Source organism: Mixophyes fleayi, chromosome 4 (genome assembly GCF_038048845.1).
Source record: "Mixophyes fleayi isolate aMixFle1 chromosome 4, aMixFle1.hap1, whole genome shotgun sequence".
Taxonomy (NCBI): domain Eukaryota; kingdom Metazoa; phylum Chordata; class Amphibia; order Anura; family Limnodynastidae; genus Mixophyes; species Mixophyes fleayi.
In genome coordinates, this window is record NC_134405.1 from 26,542,013 (window position 1) to 26,567,209 (window position 25,197).

At 40.4% G+C, this 25,197-nt stretch overlaps 1 protein-coding gene and 1 long non-coding RNA gene across 2 annotated transcripts; one reads left to right on the forward strand and one right to left on the reverse strand.

Moving 5' to 3' along the window:
• Positions 1–427: 427 nt before the first annotated feature.
• LOC142149716 (uncharacterized) lies at positions 428–2,779 on the reverse strand. The gene is made up of 4 exons (XR_012690879.1): positions 2,697–2,779; positions 2,271–2,335; positions 1,825–1,878; positions 428–1,738 (listed from the first exon to the last, which is right to left on the reverse strand). It is a non-coding gene; the product is annotated as an uncharacterized LOC142149716 (long non-coding RNA).
• Positions 2,780–20,016: 17,237 nt separating this feature from the next.
• LOC142149553 (galactose-3-O-sulfotransferase 2-like) lies at positions 20,017–24,168 on the forward strand. Its single transcript, XM_075204883.1, has 3 exons — positions 20,017–20,072; positions 21,605–21,734; positions 23,223–24,168. Exons 1-3 carry the CDS (start codon positions 20,017–20,019, stop codon positions 24,039–24,041), a joined length of 1,005 nt encoding a protein of 334 aa, XP_075060984.1. The 3' UTR covers positions 24,042–24,168.
• The last annotated feature ends 1,029 nt before the right edge of the window (positions 24,169–25,197 follow it).

The window sequence follows — 25,197 nt, forward strand, 5'->3', positions numbered from 1 at the left end:
AAATATGTATCAATGACATACTGCCTGAAGTTGGCGCCCTGATCTGATTCCCACGGTGTGGCTTCAGGCTCCCCCACCTCGTCCATCCCAGCAATCTCGTCCACCACCCCTGGAGCCCCACTCTGGATGGCAATATTGTGAAACACGACACACAGAGCTATGATGTCACATACTTTACTCAGCCCATACATCAGTGCTCCAGTAGACCGGTCAAGACATCTAAAATGTGCTTTTAAGAGGCCAAATGCCCTTTCAATGACCAATCTGGTGGCTGTATGAGTCGAGTTATATGCAACATCACGCTCTGTGTGTGGGCTCAACATCGGAGTGAGGAGCCAAGTGTATAAGGGATAAGCGATGCCTCCTATGTAGGCCGAGAGGAAAGACAGAAGAAACAAACATTAATAAACTTTAACACAAACAAATGACCACCCTCAAAATGCTACCATTCAAAAATATGTCTAGTATGTTATAGCAAAGGCATATTGTCAGCTAAGTGAGGATTATTACCTTAAATAAACAGAACATTGTAAACTAATCACATTTTGGAAAACACAAACCATAGGAGGCTGAAGGATTTATACAATGTGTCTTCTACGTTCTTTTGGAGGGATGCCATGGCCGATATCTATCTTACATGTAATGAATACTTATAAGCTAACCACCTCTTTAACAATTTAAGCAACACAAATATAATGTACCATTGTAAAAATAAACATTTCCAAACAACTTGACTTAGGCATATGGCCTTGTAGAGTTTACTAACACTTTCGAAACATCATGTAACCTCAGATGTTATGTCTGTTTATGAAAGCTGGCTACATTACCAGGAGTATTTAGAAACGTAGGCATTTTTTAAAATCCACAGTTTGGTAACAACTATAAAGAGCGGGCACATGAACTGTATGACACAATGTTGAAACATAACATCTGAGGACAAAGATCACAATCAGAGTACAGTAATATGGAAGTTGATGATTGTATAAACAAGCATAGAAATAAATTGAGTAAATACATTATTCTAATTACCAAGAAGCCTCGTGTCTCCATGCGGCCTTGCACCACCTTGCCTCTGTTGCAATCTGTGCCACATTCCTGATTGCCTAAACGCGAAGGAGTCATGGGTACCCCCCCCATTTGGCAACCAGGTTTCAAATGTGGAGAGATGAGTCACAAATAGCCTATACATTTATCGAGTGGATATGCTTCCGGTTCAAATACACAGAAACATGCGTCCCATCTACTGCCTCTATGACGTGCGGAAAGCCAGCTATGGTGGCAAACTGTTGCTTAATCCGCACAGAGGACTCCTCATCGAGGGGCAGATGTATGAACTGGGAGAGCCGCGACAGGAATGCCTGTAGCACAACCTTCAGCACACGACTCAAGGTGGCCTGGGACATACCTGCCGCGACCCCCACTGTGGTCTGGAATGACCCAGACGCACAGAAGTGCAGTACCGCAGTACCACAGTTTTGTCAAAGACGGTACTGCTGTCGGGATGTGGTGCATTGGGTCAAGGTCACTCTACACAATGCGCAGGGTGTCCAAGATGACATGAGGAGTAAGACGATACCGACGGACAATCTCAGCATCTGACATCCCAAAGAGGCTGACACGATGCCTGAAGACACGCTCCCTAGGACAGCGTTGTTGTACCAGTTGCTGGTTTGGACATTGTGGAGGATCAGCCTCCTCGAGAACCAGACTCTCGTCCAACTCCAGGACAAAAGTCTAACTTTACAAAGAAAACACAAACATTAGGTGAGCCATTTACAGCTTTGCATTTTCACTGTAGACTCCAAACATAAAAGTTATACTTACAACAAAATCATGATACATCTTCTATCTTGTATTTGCAAGTACAGTCAGTCATTTCTGAAATAAAAATAAAAAAAAGTAGCATCAATACTCAAGCCATAGTGAATGACACCACATCAGAGACCACCTCACCAGAAAGATACAGAAAGAGAAACCCAGATTTAAGAGTGGGTGCCAGTGGATACTTACCACACACAAAAATACAAAAAGCACCTTGTGCAAATCCAAAACATTTCCCTAAATTTTGTATCAGACAATCTGTTAGGGAGAGGGAGCAAGTAATAAAGAGAGACAAGAAAAGGGGGAATAAAACAATTTTGCAAAAACACAACTTGCAACAATACTCAAGCCATAGTGAAAGAGCAAAGACACCACATCAGAGACCACCTCACCTGAAAGATACAGAAAGAGAAACCCAGACATAAGAGTGGGTGCCACAGTATACTTACCACACACAAATTCAGCAAAAGGCACCTTAGGCAAACCCAAGATTGAAAACTTTCTCTCATATAATCTATTAGGGAGGGGGAGCAGGTAACAAATAGAGACAAGAAAAGGGGTCACAAAATAAAACAAACAATAAATATCTCTGTCAAGGTGCAATCCCTAATCAAAGGGACAATACACAGTGCCAGAAGGTCGACAATCTAAATTAATTTTCAATGCTTTACTCCTATCATCAAAAATCCAATATATACAATAAAATGTAAACCCCTTACTTCACAAAGTAGAGAAGCTTATAGTTAAGTTAGCATTGTTGTATCAAACAATAAAACACATCACAATGCTATTTTAGCTCTTAAAACATACTTTGATTTGGGAAAGGTACTGCTCCAAATACCTCTAAACTGCAGTTCTTCATCTGTCTTACTCACCAAAATCCACTTAACTCCCAACCAAAAAGCAGTGCAGCAAATGTGATTGTAAAGGGAAGCATAATTAATGAACTATCTACAGGTGCATATGCTGACACTGTTTAGATGACGACAGAGACAAGTGTGTTTAGAGAGCGAGTGTGTTTGTTTTTGCCGAAAAAACAACCAGGCATATTTTTGCAGTTGATTCTAAAAAATGATGTAAGTGTTGTGGTTTGTTTGATTACATTGTTTGCTAATATACTTAGATGTTCCTTCTGTGTAAAGAATCAGGTTTCGCATTTGCAGATATTTTGCATGCTCTATTATTTCAGTATAGACTATATAACAAACATACTCTTTAGTCTGGACATTAGTGTGGTGGTTAGCCATTCTATCTAGCAACAGCATGGTCATGAGTTCAAACACAGATTTCTGCCTGTATCTGTGCTGACTTTGTATCTTCCCATGTTTCTTTGGATGTACTCCACTGTGTCACTTATAGAAGAGTACACTAGTATATATTTTGCTGTGTAAAATGGCTAGTGGGAAAATTTATGATTGCGAATTGTTAGCCGTTACATCCGCATCCACGTTAATTAATTTTGCTATGCCACATTTTTCGAGATGGAGAACACGAGAATGTGTGTGTAATACTTTATTGTTTAGTTGGTAGTAATGCATGTGTTGTGTTGTGATTTTCTCAAAATTTAAACTGTGCATGTACCAAGCATTGAGGGCTCGAATATTTCATTGTAGATTAGATAATAATCATCTAATTGATTGATTATTGCATTAATCCAAATTATTGGCGTTAAACTGTTTGTTATGAGAGATGTTGATTCTTAGTTTTTCCTTCTAGTCAATTTCATGCACATACTGGGGCATATTCAATTAGGTTTCTGGTCCGCCGTAATGCACGCTACCGCAGAAAGTGCACAGTATTGATGGTAATACGGTAACGCTATAACGCAGATTTTCCTATGCAACCCTATGGGGTGCGCATGAAAATCCACGTTATTGCGGTACCGTGGATTAACTTTGCGGACCGGAAACCTAATTGAATATGCCCCACTGTGTCCACTCGCATGTTAGCGTAGTAGTTAAACAATCACCTTTGCATCAGTGGGTTAATGAGTTTGATTCCTGCTACATTTTGTGTAATATGGCTAAATGGCATGTTGAAAAATGTGTGCAGCTACAACACAGAAGCAGCAGTTAAAAATGACTTGATTGCAAAGACATACGACCAATCCAGAGATGAAAGCCAAAAAAACCTAAGTGGACAAAAAAACCAAAGAAACGAAAAAAATAATGAAGTTCAAGCATTATTAGTATATTTTGTATTATTATTAGTATACATGACTGAATTTCCATATCCAAAAATGTAAACTGTGCATGTACCAATGATTTCTGTCTACAATATTTCAAAGTATTAATAATAATTAAATTTAATCTGGAAAAAAGTTTGTTATGAAAGAAGTTGCTGCTCAGCTTTACAGTCTATTCTATTTCATTAGCATATGGTTTACACCACTTGCACAGTGTCGTAGCGGTTAGACAATCCATCTTGCAACAGTGCAAACCTGAGTTCGAATCTTTACCAACGCTCTTGTCTCTGTGGGATCAATAAATATCCTTCCCATATTTGTGTGGATGCTCATGGTGTAAGAGTACGCTTGGTTTAATTTCGCACAAACCATCTGTGTAAGTCTCATAAATAATTTTTTGAACATTATTACTAGCGTATTGTAAGATGTTTTGTTACAAACACTAGCAAAGTACTGTTGTCATATCAGCCACTTAACATTGCGATTTATTACAATTGTGGTTGTAATTCAAAAGAGGTTGTTTGTTTTAAAAACTACACAATTTTTAATATTACAGCTACATATAAAATATTTTTAGAATTTATTCCGGCTGAGTGCATTCCCCATCTATTCCGGCTGCCAGAATGGATGCCTAAGGTACTGGCAGACCCATTCCAGCAGCCAGAATGGGGCTAAGAGTACCCTAACCATCCATTCCGGCTGGTGGAATGGGTCTGCCAGAACCTTACGCACCATTCCGGCAGCCGGAGGAGAGGGTGTGTGGTGGAGAAGAGGGAGGGCCAGTGTGTGGTGGAGGAGAGGGGGTCAGCAATGTGGATGAGAAGAGGAGGGGGGCAGCGTGTGGTGGAGGAGAGGGGGGCAGCAATGTGGATGAGGAGAGGGGGTAGCGTGTGGGGCACCGTGTGATGAAGGGGGTACAACCAAATACTTTAAATCTTATTACAAAGAATTTGGCTTATATCCATAAGCATAAACCCAATACCATCCCTAGGCCAATAGACTATGTGGCAGGTTCAAGTAATTGCCACAGACACACATCCACAAAGACAAAAAAATATAATTGGAAATACAAGGAGGCACTCGGGTCCAAAACGAAAACAAAAAAATTCTGTTATTACATTTAAAAATTATATTTTAAAAAATTCATATCTTTATTGTTTATTTTATACAATTTCTAAAAGAAAAGCATACTATCCTAGGTATTCATGCATAGTTCATAATCTTAAGCAGTGAAATATTGTTAAAAAATAGATAGAGAATAAGTGTAATAGATAGAAGATATGTCATTTAAAATATACTCATCCACCTCTAGGTGGAGCCAGCTTACCAAGTCTATATGTATTAGAAACAATATTTTTCTTGGATAATGATATTATATAAAGTATTAAACTGGTCCTGTGTATATGTGTTGTATTTGTTCGTCAAACACATTGACTATTACCACATTTGCACATACAATAATATGTTCACGTAATAATTATATATCCTTTTAATATTACACATGCATTTAGCAAAATTGAATATCCGAATTATTTCATAATCTCACCAGAACCGATTATCTGATATTCCTGGATGTATAGGAATCTCCATTACTTATTATATATCTGCCTATCTATTGTTATTTCTCTTCATTAGACTTGTAGAAGTGTTTCTCTCCCATAATTACACATATCCAATATTATTAAGCCAAATTATTCGTAGTTCATCCAATTTGATAGATTCTCATATCAAATCACATGTATCATTATGGAGAATTGGACAGCCCCAGTTTAAATTGTTGTATTTCCTTGTAAATTGTTCTCTCTCCCTGTATTCTATTTTTTGTCTTTGAAATATTTACTAATTGGAAGAGCACCTTCTCACCTAAATTATCAAAAATGAATATGATTATAGAAATGAGATGAGTCCTGACCCTATGCGGATTTTTTTCTTTTGTTTTTGGAAGACTGGCTACACCATAGCCTTGAATAGTATATGCACATTGTTACATACATTCCATGTCAATCGGGTAAAAGCATAACTGGAATGGGATGTTAAGGCAATAGCAGTTTGCTTAGTTCCCATAGACAGCGCAGAGACTAATCCTCTAACGAACTGTTAACGAACAGTAAGTGAGAGTTAATGGTAGAGGCAGGAGCGATAGGTGTGTAGCTCCTTAAGGAGCAGAAAAGAGAGATGGGGAGGTGTTGGAAGACCTTTGAGCGCTCTTGCACTGACCCTCCATGTTGACACCAAGGAGGTTTAGCCCATTTGGAAACTCATATCAGATGATTCCCTGAGTTCTTCAACATAGTCAAGAGGAGATGCTGGAAATGGGGGTGATTATGCCGTTAGAAAACCCCTGGGTAGTAAGTTTAATGCTAATGCCTAAGAAGGATGTAAGCCAGATAGGGATGATGGAGGTACTGTACATGTAAAACGGGGTTGGAGTTGGCAAGTTTCGGTTAGAGCTTGCCAAAGTCCAGGATAACTAGTGATGTCCTCAGCCCTCCACCTAAAGACAAGTCCGAGCTTTCATTTGGATAGGCAGATAATACTGCAATTGTGTATTCCATTATAGCTCCATCTCCAAGCCCCTTACCAACTTCTTGGCACAGCAAGGAACCGTGTGCATTTGTGCATTTGTTTGTCTGGTTAAAAATAATTTGGAATGTTCCAAGAATACCATTCTGTGGTTGTTATAAGTTATTATATTATATATAATTTGAATCCATGTGTTAAATAACATAATGGACTTTGCTAATTTGAGGCAAAACGCAGAAAGACATTGGCCTTGGTCCCCTGCCCTGCTGGCATTGGAGTGAAGACTGTAGCCCAGTGACTGGGACAGTTCTTCAGAGAAGGTGTGGAATGTAGCCCCATTAGGGTAGAGTTGAGTAGTACACTCTTGTGTGGTGAACCCCCTGACTTTTGTGAACTGTATTCATCCTTGTAGGTCTTGCATATACATATTTCTTATTTTTTATAAAGTTAATTACACTTGTACTTTTCCCATTGTTTGTCTAAGTGATTACAAATTCGCAAGGGTAACAGTAACCATCATCCACCGCACAATGCTGACTTCTGGCCAACAAGTGATAAGTGGGCAAAATAGCTGCACTTGAGCGTGGTCTCCTCACTCCACCTCTGTGGTATCATTCTATTATTAGGACAGACACCTCTGATGGAATTTGGAGTTAGTGCAGCTATCCCTGGAGTGACCGCTTATAATTTCTGCAGCCACCTTTGAGAAGTCACGGTGTTAGGGCAGCAACCTCATGTGATAACTCACAGATGCTTCTTTTTTCTACAGGAGAATGACTCCAGTCAACAGATTACAAATACTGGTCTTTGGCCTTATTATTTTCACCATTGGATTTACAGTTTTCCATCTGGCTATCCTCTTTCCAAAGAGGTGAGTGAATAACTAAATGGTTCTGTTTTATAAATAATTTCTTAATTTTATTAAACCTGCAATGCCGCTATCAAACTGCTTTGCCACTGCAATACTAGATTGTATCCGATGTGTATCAATACCGAACTAGATTGAACAAAAGTGTTCAACCTTTCTGCTATTTTCCCATTTTATTTTCCTACCTCATGGAATCATAATGGATATTTTCGGAAATTCTCAGAAAATAATTGGGAACGATAAAAAAACCCCCAAAAAACTCTAAAGTTTTTTTATTAATGTGAAAAAAAACAGGCGATAAGTGACTACATAAGTACCCTCATGTTTTAATATTTGGTAGGAATGCATTTAGGGCATAGTCTGGTGGGTTTAGCCTCTACTATTATTGCCGTTTTAAATACTAACGGAAAACCACTGATATCCGCCGATTGATACATTTACCCCTTAGTAAATACAGCTTTGAGTCTTCTGAGAAGTCTCTACTAGCTTTGGAAACTGTAATTATCACCTACAGTCATGACCAAAAGTTTTGAGAATGACACAAGTATTGGTTTTCACAAAGTTTGCTGCTTCAGTGTTTTTAGACCTTTTTGTCAGATGTTGCTATGGTATACTGAAGTAAAATTACAAGCATTTAATAAGTATAAAAGGCTTCTATTGACAATCACATGAAGTTTATGCAATGAGTCAATATTTGCAGTGTTGACCCTTCTTTTTGAAGACCTCTGCAATTCTCCCTGGAATGATGTCAATCAACTTCTGGGCCACATACTGACTGATTGCCGCCCATTCTTGCCTAATCAATGCTTGGAGTTTGACAGAATTTTTGGGTTTTTGTTTGTCCATCCGCCTCTTGAGGATTGACCACAAGTTCTCAATGGGATTAAGGTCTGGGGAGTTTCCTGGCCATGGACCGAAAATTTCGATGTTTTGATCCCTGAGCCACTTAGTTATCACTTTTGCCTTATGGCAAGATGCTCCATCATGCTGGAAAAGGCATTGTTCATCACCAAACTGTTCTTGCATGGTTGGGAGAAGTTGCTCTTGGAGGATGTTTTGGTACCATTCTTTATTAATGGCAGTGTTTTTAGGCAAAATTGTGAGTGAGCCCACTCCTTTGGATGATTAGCAACCCCACACATGAACGATCTCATAATTCTTTACTGTTGGCATGACACAGGACTGATGGTAGTGCTCACATTTCCTTCTCCGGACAAGCGTTTTTCCTAATGCCCAAAACCATCTGAAATGGGATTCATCAGAGAAAATGACTTTACCCCAGTCTTCAGCAGTCCAATCCCTGTACCTTTTGCAGAATATCAGTCTGTCCATGATGTTTTTCCTGGAGAGAAGTGGCTTCTTTGCTGGCCTTCTTGACACCAGGCCATCCTCTAAAAGTCTACGCCTGACTGTACGTGCAGATGCACTATGCACTCACACCTGCCTGCTGCCATTCCTGAGCAAGCTCTCCACTGGTGGTGCCCTGATCTCGCAGCTGAATCAACTTTAGAAGAATGTCCTGGCGCTTGCTGGACCTTCTTAGGCGCCCTTAATCCTTCTTCACAACTATTGAACCTCTCTCCTTCAAGTTCTTGGTGATTTGATAAATGGTAGATTTTAGATTCAATCTTACTAGCAGCAATATCCTTGCCTGTGACACCCTTTTTTGTGCAAAGCAATGATGTGTTTCCTTACAGTTACCCATGGCTAACAGAGGAATAACAATGATTTCCAGCACCACCTTCCTTTTAAAGCTTCCAGTCTCTTATGCTAACTTAATCAGCATGACAGTGTGATCTCCAGCCTTGTCCTCGTCAACACTTTCAACACTTTCACCTGTGTTAACGAGATAACCACTGACCTGATGTCAGCTTGTCCTTTTGTGGCAGGGCTGAAATGCAGTGGAAATGTTGATTTTGGCATAAAGTTCATTGTCATGGCAAAGAGGGACTTTGAAATTAATTTCAATTCATCCGATCACTCTTCATAATATTCTGCAGTATATGCAAATCATAACAACTGAGGCAGCAGACTTTGTGAAAAATAATATTTGTGTCATTCACAAAACTTTTGACCATGACAGTTTTCTTCTTTGTAATTTTGCTTAATTACTATTGATGTAACACCGGTGCTGGTTGTAGTTTTCTAAATTTCATATACCCATTTATTTTTCAATTATAGGGCCCTAAACATTCCAGGACCCAGACCACCAACAACTAAACTAAAGACACCAGCAGCCACAGGTGGTGAAAATGACAAGAACAGGTCTGCCAACTGTCCTGAATCTGGTGGGGCAGTCCCACATTTGGGTGACTGTCTCGCTTTGTCAGGATTTGGTTCAACTACAAGGACAGTTGGGAGGTATGTCCCGCTTCACACTGTACTGCTCATGAAGGGAGAGATGCGTGCACCGAACAGTAGCGCACACAGTGTTGCCTGTGTAATTGTCTAAAATGTGTCTAAAATAATAACCATAATACGTCATAGGAGCCCACTGTCTAAAGTGTCCTGGCCCCACCAGAGCCTTAATTCAGCTCTGGGTCTCTCTACCAGTGCTGTTCTTGCATGAATGTATAAAGGACAGACTGCTCTAAACAAATTCAAAGTTTTGCCATATTCTATTTATTGCTTTATGACGGAATTAACAGTGCACTGGGTGATAGTCTTTTTTTTAGGTTTATTTCCTGACTGGTGCTTTCAATTACCTTTTTTTGAGTGTACTTTAAATGTTCTTCAGGATAAAGCTCATGTTTTGGAAACTCACTACCCCTTTAGTAGGACACTGTCAGGACTGAAAGACATTTTAATGGTACAGAGTTTTAACTGGTGAATTCCAGCTTACTACGATTAGTATTAAGGCTGTTTTATAGATCTATTTATCAAATGTGAATATTATTATTTTAATGTTTTGGCTGGAGGGAGGCTAAATTATTAAACATGGGTGCTATTGATTTAACACCATGGCTAGTTGAAGTGTCCTAAATTTCATGTGAAAATAACAGGTAGGAGAAAGCAGGACAGTCTGCCAAATATAATGAATCTAGTGGGGCAGTCCAGAATTTGGGTGACTGTCTTGTTTTAGTCAGGGTTTAATCAGACTGCAAGGAGTTGGGAGGTACCTAACAGTATTTTTTTATTTGCTTATGATGGACTTAACAATGTACTGGGTGATAGAAAAGGTCTTTTTTTCTTATATCCATTCCCTGACTGGTGCTTTGACCCTTATTCGGATTTGCTTTAAATGTTTTTCATAATGAGGCTCTTGTTTTGGAAACTTCAACTACCCATTTGCAGTACATTGTCAGATCTGATAGATTTGCAGGATAATATATCCAGACTTACTACTTTTAGGTGTAAGACTGTTTTCCGTAGCATAGAGTAGTCTATAGAAAGATCATGGTGATAGGCATAGGTCAAGAGTTAGTAAGGTAATCAAGGGCCAAAAGCATAGTTGTCCACAGCCAAAGGGACAAAAGTCATAAAAGTAGTCATACAAGCCACATGTTACAGGTACACAATCCAAGAGTAACAGGCCTACTAATATAGACCCACTGGTTCACTGCAACACACTCAATAAACTGACAGTGAGCTGCTCCCAGGAAGCTGCTTATATAAGCAGGAACTTGAGGAACACATATCAGTTATTCATAGGTCATTGTCAACTGTTCATTAAGAGTATTACAGATCCAAGTAAAAGTAATAGGCTCAACAAACATAATATTTCTGCTAGGGTTCTTTTAATTAGCTTCAGTAAATATATGTGCTAACCTGTATACTGAGATATAAAATATTGTATTCCATTGTCAGGTCCCCTCAGGCAGCTGATCTGGGCTTGATGTTTGCAGTGCCTTCATCAACTTCTCGGACCTGCCAGGCTAAAAAGCACATTATGTTTTTAAAGACCCACAAAACTGCTGGGAGCACCATATTGAATCTTCTGCACCGTTATGGAGACAGAAACGGATTAAACTTCGCTTTGCCTTTCAGACACCAATTTAAATATCCCGATCTCTTTCACTCTCGCAGTGTGAAAGGGTTCAATGCCTCCATAACGCAGCAGTACGACATCCTGTGTCACCACATGCGCTTCCATCTCCCAGAGGTAACACCACAGTGTTGTGTTGTACTATCATTATTTTTCATTGTGTACTTACTAAACTGTTGAACATAAACTCTCTAGGTCAGGTATGCCAAATATTTGTCTACTTAGAAGTATTAAACTCATTTGGGCACTGAACATAACCAGGAAAAAAAGCACACTAAAAACATACTTATGTAGGCATGTTAAGTCTGATGTATTTCAAAATGTGTCAAGCTCAAGAATATTAGTAATAAGTCAACAAGTGGCTGAATTAACATTAGCTGTTACCTAAATGCACTTATCAAGAGTTATCATACCTAATAAAAAAGGACACTTGATATTTGTTTGGCAAAGAAAGGTCACAAATATTTATTGGAAATAAATTAATTAAAGTGGTCACAAATAAAAAGCAGAACCAATCAACTACCAGCCATTCCAACACCAAAATTTTGGCAACCAAAAATGTACTCTGACACTTCAAGGCAGTGGAGCCCTACCCTCGCTTGTTTGGCTCTGTAGCCGAAACACACCCGAAATGGCAGTGACCCAATACTCCCCAATGGGAACTGTTACTAACGATAACTTCCCTTTTAAAAAAGAGTGCTCCACCACCACCTGAATGAGTGCAATTAAATTTAGTCCCAGGGTGAGATACCACTGATCCTTCTTTCCCCAACAAAAATCTTCCAATGGACACTTTAGAACGGGCCTTATTGAGGCGATCAGCACTATTAGCATGTTTCCACATATTCCGGGGGATATTATCCACCCAGATTAGGTGAAGTGTTAGACTTAATTCTTGCTCTAAAATCTAATCCTTTGAGTTCTCAAGATCATTTCCTGCCAAATGAATAGCTAGCACTTCAGGATGCCCAAACTTGGCTTCATTCATGGACAGGGTTCTTAGCAATAAAGACCAACGCATGCCCCTAAAGCCTAGCCTGACCCTAGCCCCCAGGAAAATGCTCATGCTAAATATCATGCAACCAACTGTCTTTCTGCTATCTCCACATGGATGTCCCAATGCTACCTAAAACTTAACATGTCCAAAACTGAGCTTATTTTCTTCACTCCTGCCACACCTGCCTCAAATCTTCTTCATTGTCAATAACACCACAGTTTAGTCTTCCAAGCCCGCTGCCTTGGTGTCACACTTGACTCTGCCCTCTGCTTTATTCCCTACATCCAACCTCTCTCCCAGACCTGTCAACTCCACCTTAAAAACATTGCCAGAGTACACCCTTTTCTTACTCAACATGCTACAAAAACGCTTATCCATTCTCTCATTATCTTCTGTCTTGACTATTACACCTCCTGCTATCTGGCATTCCTGACACCCATATAACCACTATTTAATCCACCCTAAATGCTGTGCACCACTTTGCAAATCTATACACTAAATCCCTGTGCCCTTCAGAATCAAATTCTAATTACTTACACTTCTCTACAAAGCCATCAACAATACTATCACTGTATAATCTCAAATCTCATATCAAAATACTCTCCCTCCCCCCTCTTAGATCTACCTTTGACCTGCGCTTTGTTTAGTCTCTGGCAAACACCTCTCACTACCACTGCAAGACTTCTCCCGCGCTGCTCCCCACTTATGGAATTCCCTACCATGGTCAATCTTTCCCACAGCCTTCAAATCTATGGACGCTCTTTGAAAACCCATCTATTTTTTAGAAGTGACCTTATCCCCCATAACACTATTCACACTAATGCACCCTCACAACTGTCCCAATCTCCACTGAGCCACATTTGCTCCTTTTGTTTCAGCTGTGCCCTCTTCCACTTAGAATGCAAGCTCTCTAATGATCAGGGTCCTTCATACCCTTTGTTTTCATGTCTACATGTATTTTGTCTGCCTTGTATGTCCCTGTTTTATGTATGTGTGGTGCCTTACAAATCTACGATAATAATAATAATGTTTTGAGCTGAAGAAGTGTTACTGGCTTAGTATACAAAGGAATGCCCACAATCTATACCTTCACGTGACAAATTGAAACATAGACAGATGATACATTGAATTAAAGCAGCCCATTACTGATAACATCCAACAAAGTCAGCAAATAGACAGCTAAACACAACAGTCCTAGTCAAGGAAAAGGACGCATGGGGTGATTCATAAACCGTGAAAAGACCCTCGAAGGGCCACAAACCACAAGTCAACCAGGTGCTTCATGCTGATGAAAAATTAGGTAAATCCCACTGTGCAAGCCCTTTACCGAGTTGATAAGTTCTTGATCTGAGGATCTTACAAACCAAACTATGCCATTGAAAAACCACATGCTTTGTAAGATGTCACGAGCCGCTGCGGTACGCAGCATCCTGCGGTGATCTAGCAGCCGGGCACGTCCTTTAGTTTCTATGCTCTGATATTATTCTTTGGGATTATCCTTGTGGCATAGATGTAGGAGGGTGTAGGGACATCCTCCAACTCCAGGGTGAACTCTTATATGATTTAAACTGGTTCATTTATATTTTTATACATGCTTCCTGGTTTATGTTATTACCTATGCCAGTTCTAGCTAGTAATTAATTAGCGGCCTCCGGAGGCTGATAGTCAGCCCTGTCCTCCTCTGTCCTGATTGGCTCTTAGTACTATTTAAGGATGTGAGGTAGGAGCCTCACTGCTGGTTATAGTGGTCTGTTCACAGTACTGCTGCCTGCTTCTGAGCCCTGTTGGTGTTTAACCTCTGATTGTTCCCTTGTGTATGACCTCTGCCTGTTCCTGGATTCTGAATATTTACCTGTGACCCTGATCTTTTGCCTGCACCTGGATTCTGAACATTTGCCTCTGACCTTGATCTTTTGCCTGCACCTGGTTTCTGAATATTTGCCTGTGTCCCTGATCTTTTGCCTGTACTCAGATTCTGAAAATTTGTCTGTGACCTTTATCTAGCTAGCACCTGTCATCTCCACCTGTGCTTGGCCACTCCACAGATCTCTGACCCGACCCTACTCCGTGTATTACCTCCTGTACCTGTGCGCCGCCGTGTGAACATAAACTTGTACTACACTGAGTGTAAGTCCTGGGGGCATCCAAGTACCTATGAGCGCATCTAGTCTCTACGGGAAAGGCGGCTGCTATAGGTGAAGATCTCTACCGCATAGTTCTACAAGCTTATGCCACATTGGTGGCCATGACATAAGCAAACCGATATAGTACGAAAACTTAAAGAATGCCACTAATTCACTAATTCTGACATCTGAGATGTTTTGCAATTGTAGAAAATAGAAACACCTGGCAACATTGTGACCATAGAGGCCTTGGACCTTCCTTAAGAAAAATAGTCCTAGATAAAGTTTAACAAAGAAAGCTTCCATCTTTTACCCTGGCAACTCGCTTTACTGAACAAATCCCACTCTGTCCACAGCTCTCTATACCTCTTCAAAGACGTGGTGGTCAACACTTTCCCAGTGAGTTCTTTCATGCCAGCCTGATAATCTGCCAAACAGAATCTGGGCATGACAAACCTACTTCCTTTTACTTAGGCACCACAACACTAACTCTAACCCAGACCAAGTGTCTAAGCAATCTAATTGCTGGAGGTGATGAGGCTTGTTGGTTATTAACCGTCTGTACCACCCCATCACATCAGAACACTATGCTCTTGTCTTGTAAGCAATCTGCATCCAATTGTTCCACTACTATAATTGAGAATAATTCCAACAGGAGCAAGTTCTTTGCACCTCCTCATGCCAATCAAGGGGTCAAGGTTCAATGCACCAATCTCCAGTAAGTAAGCCCCGACATTGAAATATCCAGCCACATTTGTAAACAGCTGCATGTCACTGTTAGGTGTGGGAAGAGGAACCCACAAACAAACCCCATTAAATTGTTGAATGAAATCCTGCCATATCAACAAATCCTTTGTTATTTACCCAGATAACCTAATAAAATGATGACCTTTCAGAACATCCACTGTAGCACTCTCAAGCTTCTGACAAAACAATCCTCCCCTGTGGGATCACTCTATTTGCAAACTTCTGAGATACTGAACCTGTTTCCGAGTGACTTTGCTAACTCCCTCAAAATCTCTTGCATGCCCCACAATTTAGCAACCTCCACACTGCACAAAAAACGCCAGATCTACATGCTGAGCCTTTGTCACAATGCACGCAGTTAAAGGCAAAACATTTCCCTCAGGAGGTAAAAGATACACTAAGTCGCCTTTGCCCCGCTCTGTTTCTGGAAGCACCACCATCCACTGATCCAGCCCTAGACTGAGTAACCTCCAACCACACCTTGACATTCATGCCATTACTACCATTGGGGGCACCTGGATAGGAATTGTTGAAGTGTGCTGGGAGGGGGTGGACATATATGCTAGTAGAGGAGGAGAGTGGGGCAGGGGCAACAGAGGTAGAACAGGCAACTCCAGGCAATACTTCGGAGGGCAACTGCTGGTTTTAGAGGCTAGACTGATCAAAGGTCACCTGTGAAGGGTTAGAGTAGGAAGTGACAGGAGGGAGGTAGAGGAGTGGGCCAGGCTTGGCATGCCAGGTTAGAGGGAAAATGGAGAAAATGGGGCCTGGGCAGAGGAGGGGGTAACAGAGAAGGGTTAAGGGAGTGGAGCACAAGGAAACGTAGATGGCTGGGCAAACTGGTAGAAACCAAGTGCAAAAAGGTGGGGTTTTGGCGCTGTTTAAAACAGCTAAAATGTACACAATGGCTCTACTGATACAAATAATAATGTAGCAGTATGCGAGTAAACAGTATGTAGCATGAATTGAGTCTTTCGGATCTGCAGGTTCCTGTGTCCTCATGTGGCTTTGTCTTCATCTTGTCTGGTCTTTCGAATGGTTTACTAGTCCAAATCCACAGTCCCATGAAAATAACAAAGAAATATAGTGAAGTTATTTCAGACGCACACTTGCAAATGCACTTACATGGATAAGTATTGTATAGGCTAGAAACCAAGGCTGGAGGCGGAGAAAATATAACCAAATGCGGCGGGACCAGGCCATAGAGGAATCAGTCAGACAAAATACTTAGCCACATGGGAGGGGAAGATGGTAAAAAGAGTAGCCAGAATGGGCAGTGCCAGGAAGCCAGGGGTTGGGAGGAAGAACCTAGTAAGATGTAGGGTCAGTGAAGGGGAAGCAGGGACTATCTGGTGGAATTGCTGACCCGACAATTGTTCACCTCGCCAGGAGGCTTAATGGTGGAGGGCAAGTGACATCAGGGACAGTGGCACTGGGGGGACCACGAACAGCAGGGAATGGTCATCAATTGAGGGGAAGAATTGGGATGGGCCTGTGGAGGTACCAGGGGGGTGGAGATGGGCAATGACTGGGGCAGAATCGGGGACAAAAAGGGAGCAGGGGTGGACAGCTGGGGACTGCATGAAGAAGCATGAAGGAGACAGGGGCACCAACAAGACTGCATCTTCACTCCGCCAGGATGAGGCAACCAGCACAGCGGCAGAAAACTGGGGGGTCATGGACAGAGGCAGGGACAGCCCCAACATCAGGCACCTGCACGGATGATATGTCATGTGAAGCTATGCTGCTGCCACACTGCAAGACTGCAGGAGCAGCATCAAGGAGATGGAGGGGCAGCCCAGCATATGTGATAGAACTGATGAAAATGATAGGCATGTGGTGGGGGGAACAGAGTGAAGGGGGACTGCACAGATGGGGGGGCAGGCAGAGAAGCAGCTACCGAAGTAATCATCTGCATGCCAGAACTGCTACCGATTCTGCTACCAATGCTGGCATGCGGAGAGCGACGGGGATGCCATATGTCCACCGCTCTCTTGTCACTAGATGAGGGGTGGGATGAGGAGGAGCAGAAGCCAGTGGAGCAGCCTGTGAGCGGATGCACCGTGGCAATGGTGACAGATATGGATTGACATTATTAGTAGTAGTAAATGCTAAATTCACCTTACCCTACTTTAACACAATATAATAGCGGAATGGACTACACAAGAGGATATATAGTCCTAACATTTATTCATTTACGTGAATGTCGCATTTACAATATAAAATGCAATGAAATACAAATGGAAAATCTGCTTTCCTGAAATAATCCAAATGGAAATGTTATTTAAGTAATCTAAATATATGTCCTCTGTTTGATATAATGGGCCTGATTCCTCTTCGGATGTAAGTCTATTTGCATGCAATATCTTGCGTGAAATAACTCTGCGCATGTGCTAGAACGTGACCTTCACTGATGAGTGCAAATGTATACAATTCATATCTGAATGCAAATGACACTTATGACTGCCTATGACTATAGGGGCGGGAAGGGGCAGATTAACGAAGCCCGGGTACAGTAGGGAGGATGTAGCAGATTCAAGTCCTAGCGATGAAAACAAGAATACTTCTGACAGATGATAGTGATGACATCACCATTATCATCACTATTTACGGTGGCTAAGTGGTTAGCACTTCTGCCTTATAGCACTGGGGTCATGAATTCAATTCCCAAACATGGCCTTATCTGTGAGGAGTTTGTATGTTCTCCCTGTGTTTGCATGGGTTTCCTCTGGGTGCTCCGGTTTCCTCCCACACTCCAAAAACATACTAGTAAGTTAATTGGCTGCTAACAAAGTGACCCTAGCTGTGTGTGTGTGTGTGTTAGGCAATTTAGACTGTAAGCCCCAATGGGGTAGGGACTGATATGAGTTCTCTGTACAGCGCTGCGGAATAAGTGGCGCTATATAAATAAATGGTGATGATGATGATGACAAACATGGCATTGCCTCTCATATTCTAATGGAATGCTGGACAATTGACACCACTCATTTCATCAAACAACACTATGAAAGATCAATGGAGGGAGACCTTGCCATAACAAGGACTGAGTTAAAGAGGTAGGTGAATCTTTCACAAATGCATCTCAGTAGCAACAAAGCAAATTGATTATTTTTTATTTAAGAAGCATTGCATACATTAGCATATGCAGATGTTTTAAATTGTCTTTCTGTTCCTTTGATAGCATTTGTAGACCTTTGCATTGCAATATATTTTTATAAATATATATACGTAGTTGCATACATAAGCATTGTCATTTTGTTTCTAATATTAAAATGTATTTTAAAACTAACATCAAATGCTTTATTATACTGAATTGGAAATAATTGTTTTTATTTTTTTGCTTTTTAAACACAGAGCCTTAAAAACAAATCTTATTAAAATGGAAGATGCTGTGGTAGCTGTAAGTATTTTTGTCTATAATGTATAATTTCAAAGGGGACCTAAAAATCTACAATGCATAAGGTCATTTTTTTACCTTATTTTTTTACCTCCATCTTTCTCAAATACAGTATAGTAAATAGTTGCAGAAGCTATGATTCTGGAGGATGACAGACATTGTCCCGTCTGAAACCATCAACTGGTACACCTTCGCTGGCCCAGGGAGCGTGTCTTCAGGCCATGTGTCAGGGATATCACTTGCTGAGGAGGTCCATTGCTATCGGCTTCCACCACATCATAGATACCGCGCATTGTGCAGAGTGACTTAGAACCTCTACAGCAATACCACTGCTGACCCCAATCTTGGCGGTATTACACTTTTGTACAGAATTTGCTGGTGCTATATAAATAAACATTGATGATGCATCTAGGTCATTTCAGACCACAGTTGGTGTCGCGACAGGATGCTCTCAGTCCACCTTTAGTCGTGTGCAAAAAGTGGTGTTGTGGGCGCTCCTGTCGTGCATCCATGAATTTATGCATTTTCCACTCTATGAGGAGTCCCTTGTGCCCATAAAGCAGCAGTTTGCCACCATAGCCAGCTTTCTGTGCTTATTAAAGGAGTAGATGTTTTTCCTCTTCAAAGAAGACAATACTTACCCTCATTTATAGAATTTTTTCGTCCATTTTAAGAGGCAGATGCTGCTGGTCAGGAGGAAGGCGATGTAGATCCTGGTCCCCCAGAATCACAAGATTTTTTGACTTTCAAGGCAAATGTGATTTCAAGATATTTTTCATGTACGTATCTTTTGGGTTAAATTAAAATGGTATTATTACATTAAATGTACACAGAAACAAAGAAACCATATTTTTTTTTTCAAAACAGTGCATTCAGTGGTAAAAAAAAAATTAAATTAGAGACACACACAAACACAAGTAAAACACACAAATATAATTTTGTTTAGTGCACTCTATTTCCCCTGGACTAATATTGCCAGTGCCATAGCTGCCTCTGGGCCACTCAAGCAAGGAATGGAACAGGTTGTACGCCACTGGCTGTTCAGACTCCCATGAAGCAGCCTAATTAATTTAATTTAATTTTTAATAAACCACCTAGGTCAAGTCCATATACAAGTTGTTTGTATTTAGACAACGTGATAATACTGCATGTGTGATATTTAATGGTTAAAATTGAAACCTAAATATATATATATACATATATATATATATATATATATATATATATGAGAGAGAGAGAGAGAGAGAAAGAGAGAGAGAGAGGAAAGCAAAGAAATAATATTTATTAAAATGTAATCAAAATACCGATGTGTCATATTTCTTCAGAAACGCCACCATCGCCTTTGTCAATAGGAGGTGAGGGAGGAGGCCATGGAGGAGGCAAAAGAAGAGCCCCTGGAGCCTGTGAAGGAACACCAGGAGTTCCAGTAAGAGGAGGCAGTGAGCCAATCCCAGGCTCCTGAACAACAAACTAATTATCTCTTTTGATAGCCTAGTACTATATTGTATTGTTTTGTTTCTGCAGAAAAACCTAGGGGGTACATTAACTAAACTGCGGGTTTCAAAAGTGGAGATGTTGCCTATAGAAACTAATCAGATTCTGGGCCCTGAATTATTAAGGATCTTAAATGAAGAGGTATCTTATTTTAGTCTCCTGGACAAAACTATGTTACAATGCAAGGGGTGCAAACTAGTTTTCTGTTTTGCACATAAGTTAAATACTGACTGTTTTTTCATGCAGCACACAAATACTTGATTGCATATTTGTACACTGAAATTTAAAATTAATATTTCTGTGCTACATGAAAAAACAGTCAGTATTTAACTTATGTGCAAAACAGAAAACTAGTTTGCACCAGTTGCATTGTAACATGGTTTTGTCCAGGAGACTTAAATAAGAAGTTTCTTAAGTTAAGATCCTTAATGAATCAGGCCCCTAGTTATCATTTATTTAGTACAGTATTTTAAAACTATTAAATGTAATTACTGAAATACCTGCATGTGTGTTCATATGTAAATTAGGAGTAATACACATGTGGGGAATAAAGTGCAATTGCTTTGAACACAATGCAAAAAAAAAAGTATGCTGTTACGCTTACATGAGATTTACGTGTTGTAAGTGATTTACTACCATATTCATATCAGAGCGTATCTTTGTAAATGTCTGGATTTGAATACGTTCATGTTCTGAGCTCTTTTTTAAAAGGCAAGTTGCGTGCAGGTTGCATCCAACTATGAATCGGGCCCAATATGTGTGCAACACTAATGATTTAATCACTATGTACTGGAAGGGTCTATACGCAGTAATCCAATCGGAGGCGGATAGATGGTGGTGCTGATGGTCATTGTGAATCCTTGCACCATTCTACCAGCACTTGTAAGAGATACACCTTTTATGAGGGATGTGACCATAGTCACCTGTGTCGCAGTTATGTGAATGTGCTCTAACAATTGTCCCACCCTATTCCGGCTCTCCGGGTGTAAGGGGATGCAGGTTAATGATATGCAAAATCTAGATACGTATATATGTGCAGATGTACTTTGGTGCCCATGAACAGTATGGAAATGTGCATCATACATAAAAAATTAATGTACGTCCAACTCTAAATGAGCTCCGCTATGTGGCCATGAGAACTTAGTAACACTAATGAGAGACATTCTGCACCATTGTGTTATACCACGGAAGAGATATTGTTTATGTCCAAAAGTCACAACATGCTCTAAGTTCATGCCACCTCTCTTGGTAAACTTGTACCTTTCTACAGCTTCCAATATCACTTGTTTGCAGATGACACACAGATCTATCCCTCTGCGCCTGAACTCTACATATTAGTCAATGTCTCCTTGTTGGGTACAGCATATCGATGCTGAAAACCCCGACTACACTTACCCCGGCAATGTAGTTTACAAGCGCTTCTACACTGTACATGGCCGCATGCTTCAATTACCCCCTTAACAGCAGCAATAATATCGTCGCCTTTCACAGTGTCGCCGGCTTCTTCCTTCATCGAAATTGTTTGAAGTCGCATTTCACAACAGTCGTCAATGAAGTGCGTCGGGCAGGAGACGTTCGCCAACAAGATGTTGGGGTAAGTGTTGTTGGTGTTTTCGGCATCGATATGCTGACTACCACCGAATGTCTCCAACAATCTTTCAGCCATCTGCTCATGGAATTTAAACATAAATTTAATGATGATGTCTCATTATCGTCCTAACCTCTGCCTGATCTCTCCCTTGCACTCAAGGGCCACTATTGTCCTTATATTCTCCTCATGTCCAAGCTTGCCTTACACTTTCCTTTACTGCATATATCAAGACCATCTTCAAGATGTGCCGCTTCAAATTAAACAACATTTTGAGATTATGGGCCTGAGTCATTAAGGAGAGCAAAGCAAAAAAAATAGTTACTTTGCCCCTTTGTCAAAACCATGTTGCATTGAAAGGGGAGCTAAAGGTAAAATATGATGGTAGATTTATAAATGAGAAAGGGCATGTCCTAGATCAACTTTAAATTTCAGTGTAAAAATTAAGCTATCAAGTATTTGTGTGCTACATGAAAAACAGCCAGTATTTAGCTTATGTACAAAATAATATACTAGTTTGCACCCTCTGCATTGTAACATTGTTTGTCCCAGGAAAAACATACTCCTATTTTAGGAAACAAGTGTTGACTTACGCCCACTCAGTTGGGTTGGACACCTGGGATGGAATATAAAACTGTAGGTAGGATGAAGACAAAGTTGCTTGGACAGATGTCTAAGCAGAGGTTGCTCGAGTGTATGCAGCATCTCTTTATCATCAGAGAACAGCTACAAAACTTCCAGTCCCTTCTCCACTGGTTCCCCTCCCCATTGTTGGTATTCTTTTTGAACAAAATAGAAGTGAACTAAGCAGAGCATATTAAGCCATCCTCTAAAGGTTTAAAGCTCATTGTAGTTACTGTAGTTACTCCTCTGGCATCCAGAGAAGTTCTCTTTGCTTGTTGCTATGACCACATAGGTTGTCACTAAGTTTAAAGGAATTATGCACTCCTCTAGGGAACATCAAATGGTGAACTCTCACAATACCTCCTAATATGTAGAGCTGCAAGGTTTCTCCAGCGCAACTTCCCTTATATGGAATGTTTTATCCCTCTCCTCAAACTTAAAAATCTTCAGATGTTACCTAAAGACCCACCTATTCAAGAGGACTATTCTTCTATTCCACTATTTATATCTTCACTACAACTACTTGACCTTAAATTGTCCACTACCTCCCATAGTTTCCATGTTTCTTTCCTGTACTTTTTGTATACATTTTTAATTAAAGGCCTGTTTGGACAGGGCCAACATTTGATTCAGTTTGTAATTTGCCGGTAATACAAGGCCCTGAGTAATACATTGTAGATATATAAATAAAATATAATAATAGCAACATATGAGTAGTGAGGCTTATTGCATAAGGGTGGTAAATAAATCTTCAGTATTCCTTGTAGAACAATGCACATATCGAGTGCACCTGACGCTAGGCATTGTGCACATATACCATGAAATAATTACAAAAGCACATGAATAAAACAAACTTTATTTATTTCTCAGGTTCAGAAGGTGATGCCTTCAGATTCCTTCTATTTCACAATTATACGTGATCCGGCTAAAATGGCAGAGTCCGCTTTTTCCTACTATCGTTTTCGATCATCTGCTTTCAGGAAGGCACGTCGATTCAAAGCATTTGTTTCCAACCCATCACGCTACTATCACCAAAAAGATAAATCAAACCAATTCGCCCGCAACCTATTGTCATTTGATCTAGGATATAACCCTGATGCCCCATTTACGGAAGCTCTGGCAAAGGCACAAGTCCAAGAAGTGGAGAGGACTTTTAACTTGGTTCTTCTCACTGAGAACTTTGATGAATCCATGATCTTGTTGAAAGAGGAGCTGTGTTGGGAGCTTGATGATGTGGTGACCTTTAAACTCAACATGCGTGGGGCTTCAGTGCTACTGGAGCAAAGAGACGTAGAGCGACTGAGGGCTTGGAATGCTCTAGACTGGTACCTCTATTCCCACTTTAACCGTACATTTTGGGAGAAGGTAGAAAGGTTTGGAAAGGTAAAGATGGAAAACGAGGTGAGGAGGTTGAGAGAAAGAAGACAGCAATTGGCTGAATTTTGTCTTGAGAGATTGGAGCCTGTTATAGCAGAAGACATTAAAGAAGAATTACTTAAGCCTTATCAAGCTGGACAGGAGAAGATTCTAGGATGGGCTGTAAGGAAAAATCTTCCTCCCTATGTCCGTACAGGTTGTGTTAAAATGGTAACTCCAGAGCTGCAGTACATGGAACTCTTAGATGCACGTCAGTTTCCAGTGCGACACAAAATGCGACAGCCCTTGCAGTTATTCCTACAAGGACCATAGGTCGATGAGAGAACCACAGACAGTTAATGTAAACAGCAGATTCTTGAGGCACAAGGTTGAAATATGACCACGTTTAAAAGTAGATCTATCACCTATTAGGAAAAATATTAACTCTGATTGAATAATGAACGTATGCAAGTTAAACAAGTTGTTACAAAAAGGATGGGCATCTACTACATGTGCTTGCTACTTCATCATTCATCATGTCTCCTTTTCTGTTTAGTCACAGTAAGATCTCGGAGATAGTATGCAGTCTATCTCAGAGAATGTATGAAGTCTAAGACATTGCTGTTAGAGACAAAGTACTGTGAAACACAATGATCTTAATAGTATAATAGAATATATTCACCAATTGGCTGTTTGGCTGTGAATTAGAGTTAAATGTAAAATTGCACATTTTGTATAGATGCAAAAATGCACTAATAAACTTACATTTCTGTGACTATATATTGAGTTGTTTGTGACTTAAGATACGTTGCACTTTAAATCTAGCATATAGATATGCCAGGTGCAAATATGTGTTCATCAACTTAATATTTAATCAGGTCTATGGTCTACGCAAAGAGAATATAATAGAGGCATAGTTAACTTGCTTTTCCATGTCCGCCAAATTTACCCCTGATCCCGTCACCCCTTTCCAAGAGCTACTTGACACAAATATAAGATTGACCCAAAATATGGATATACGTTGTGTGCACGCTCAGTGCATCCAGATTTATGTGAGTCCCATTTTATGTGGCGAAAATGGACTTCCATATCCTTCTAAATCAGGTCCTTTATGGCCAATTAGAAAGTGGTGGTGACTGGTCCCCTTAAAACATATTTGCAGATACCTTTAAATTATTGATTAGGGTAAATGATAAAATGTCTTGTTATGCGCGCAAGTTGAAACCCTCTGGACTGAGACCGCCAGATTGTGTTTCAGAGGTCCTTCCTTCAGTGACACAGACTGTCATCATAGAGGAAGTAATCATTTTTAATGAGAGCGAGTTGCAGAGTGTTCCATGTTAAATTTGCTGTTAAGTAAAATGTGGGTATTCCCAGTTGTGTGAGAAACTCTGCATAGCTAGTCACACACTCACTCTGCAATTTTCCTAATACCACAGTGTGAGTGCCCAGAAAAGTACTGCAAATGCCAATCCTATAGAAAATGGCT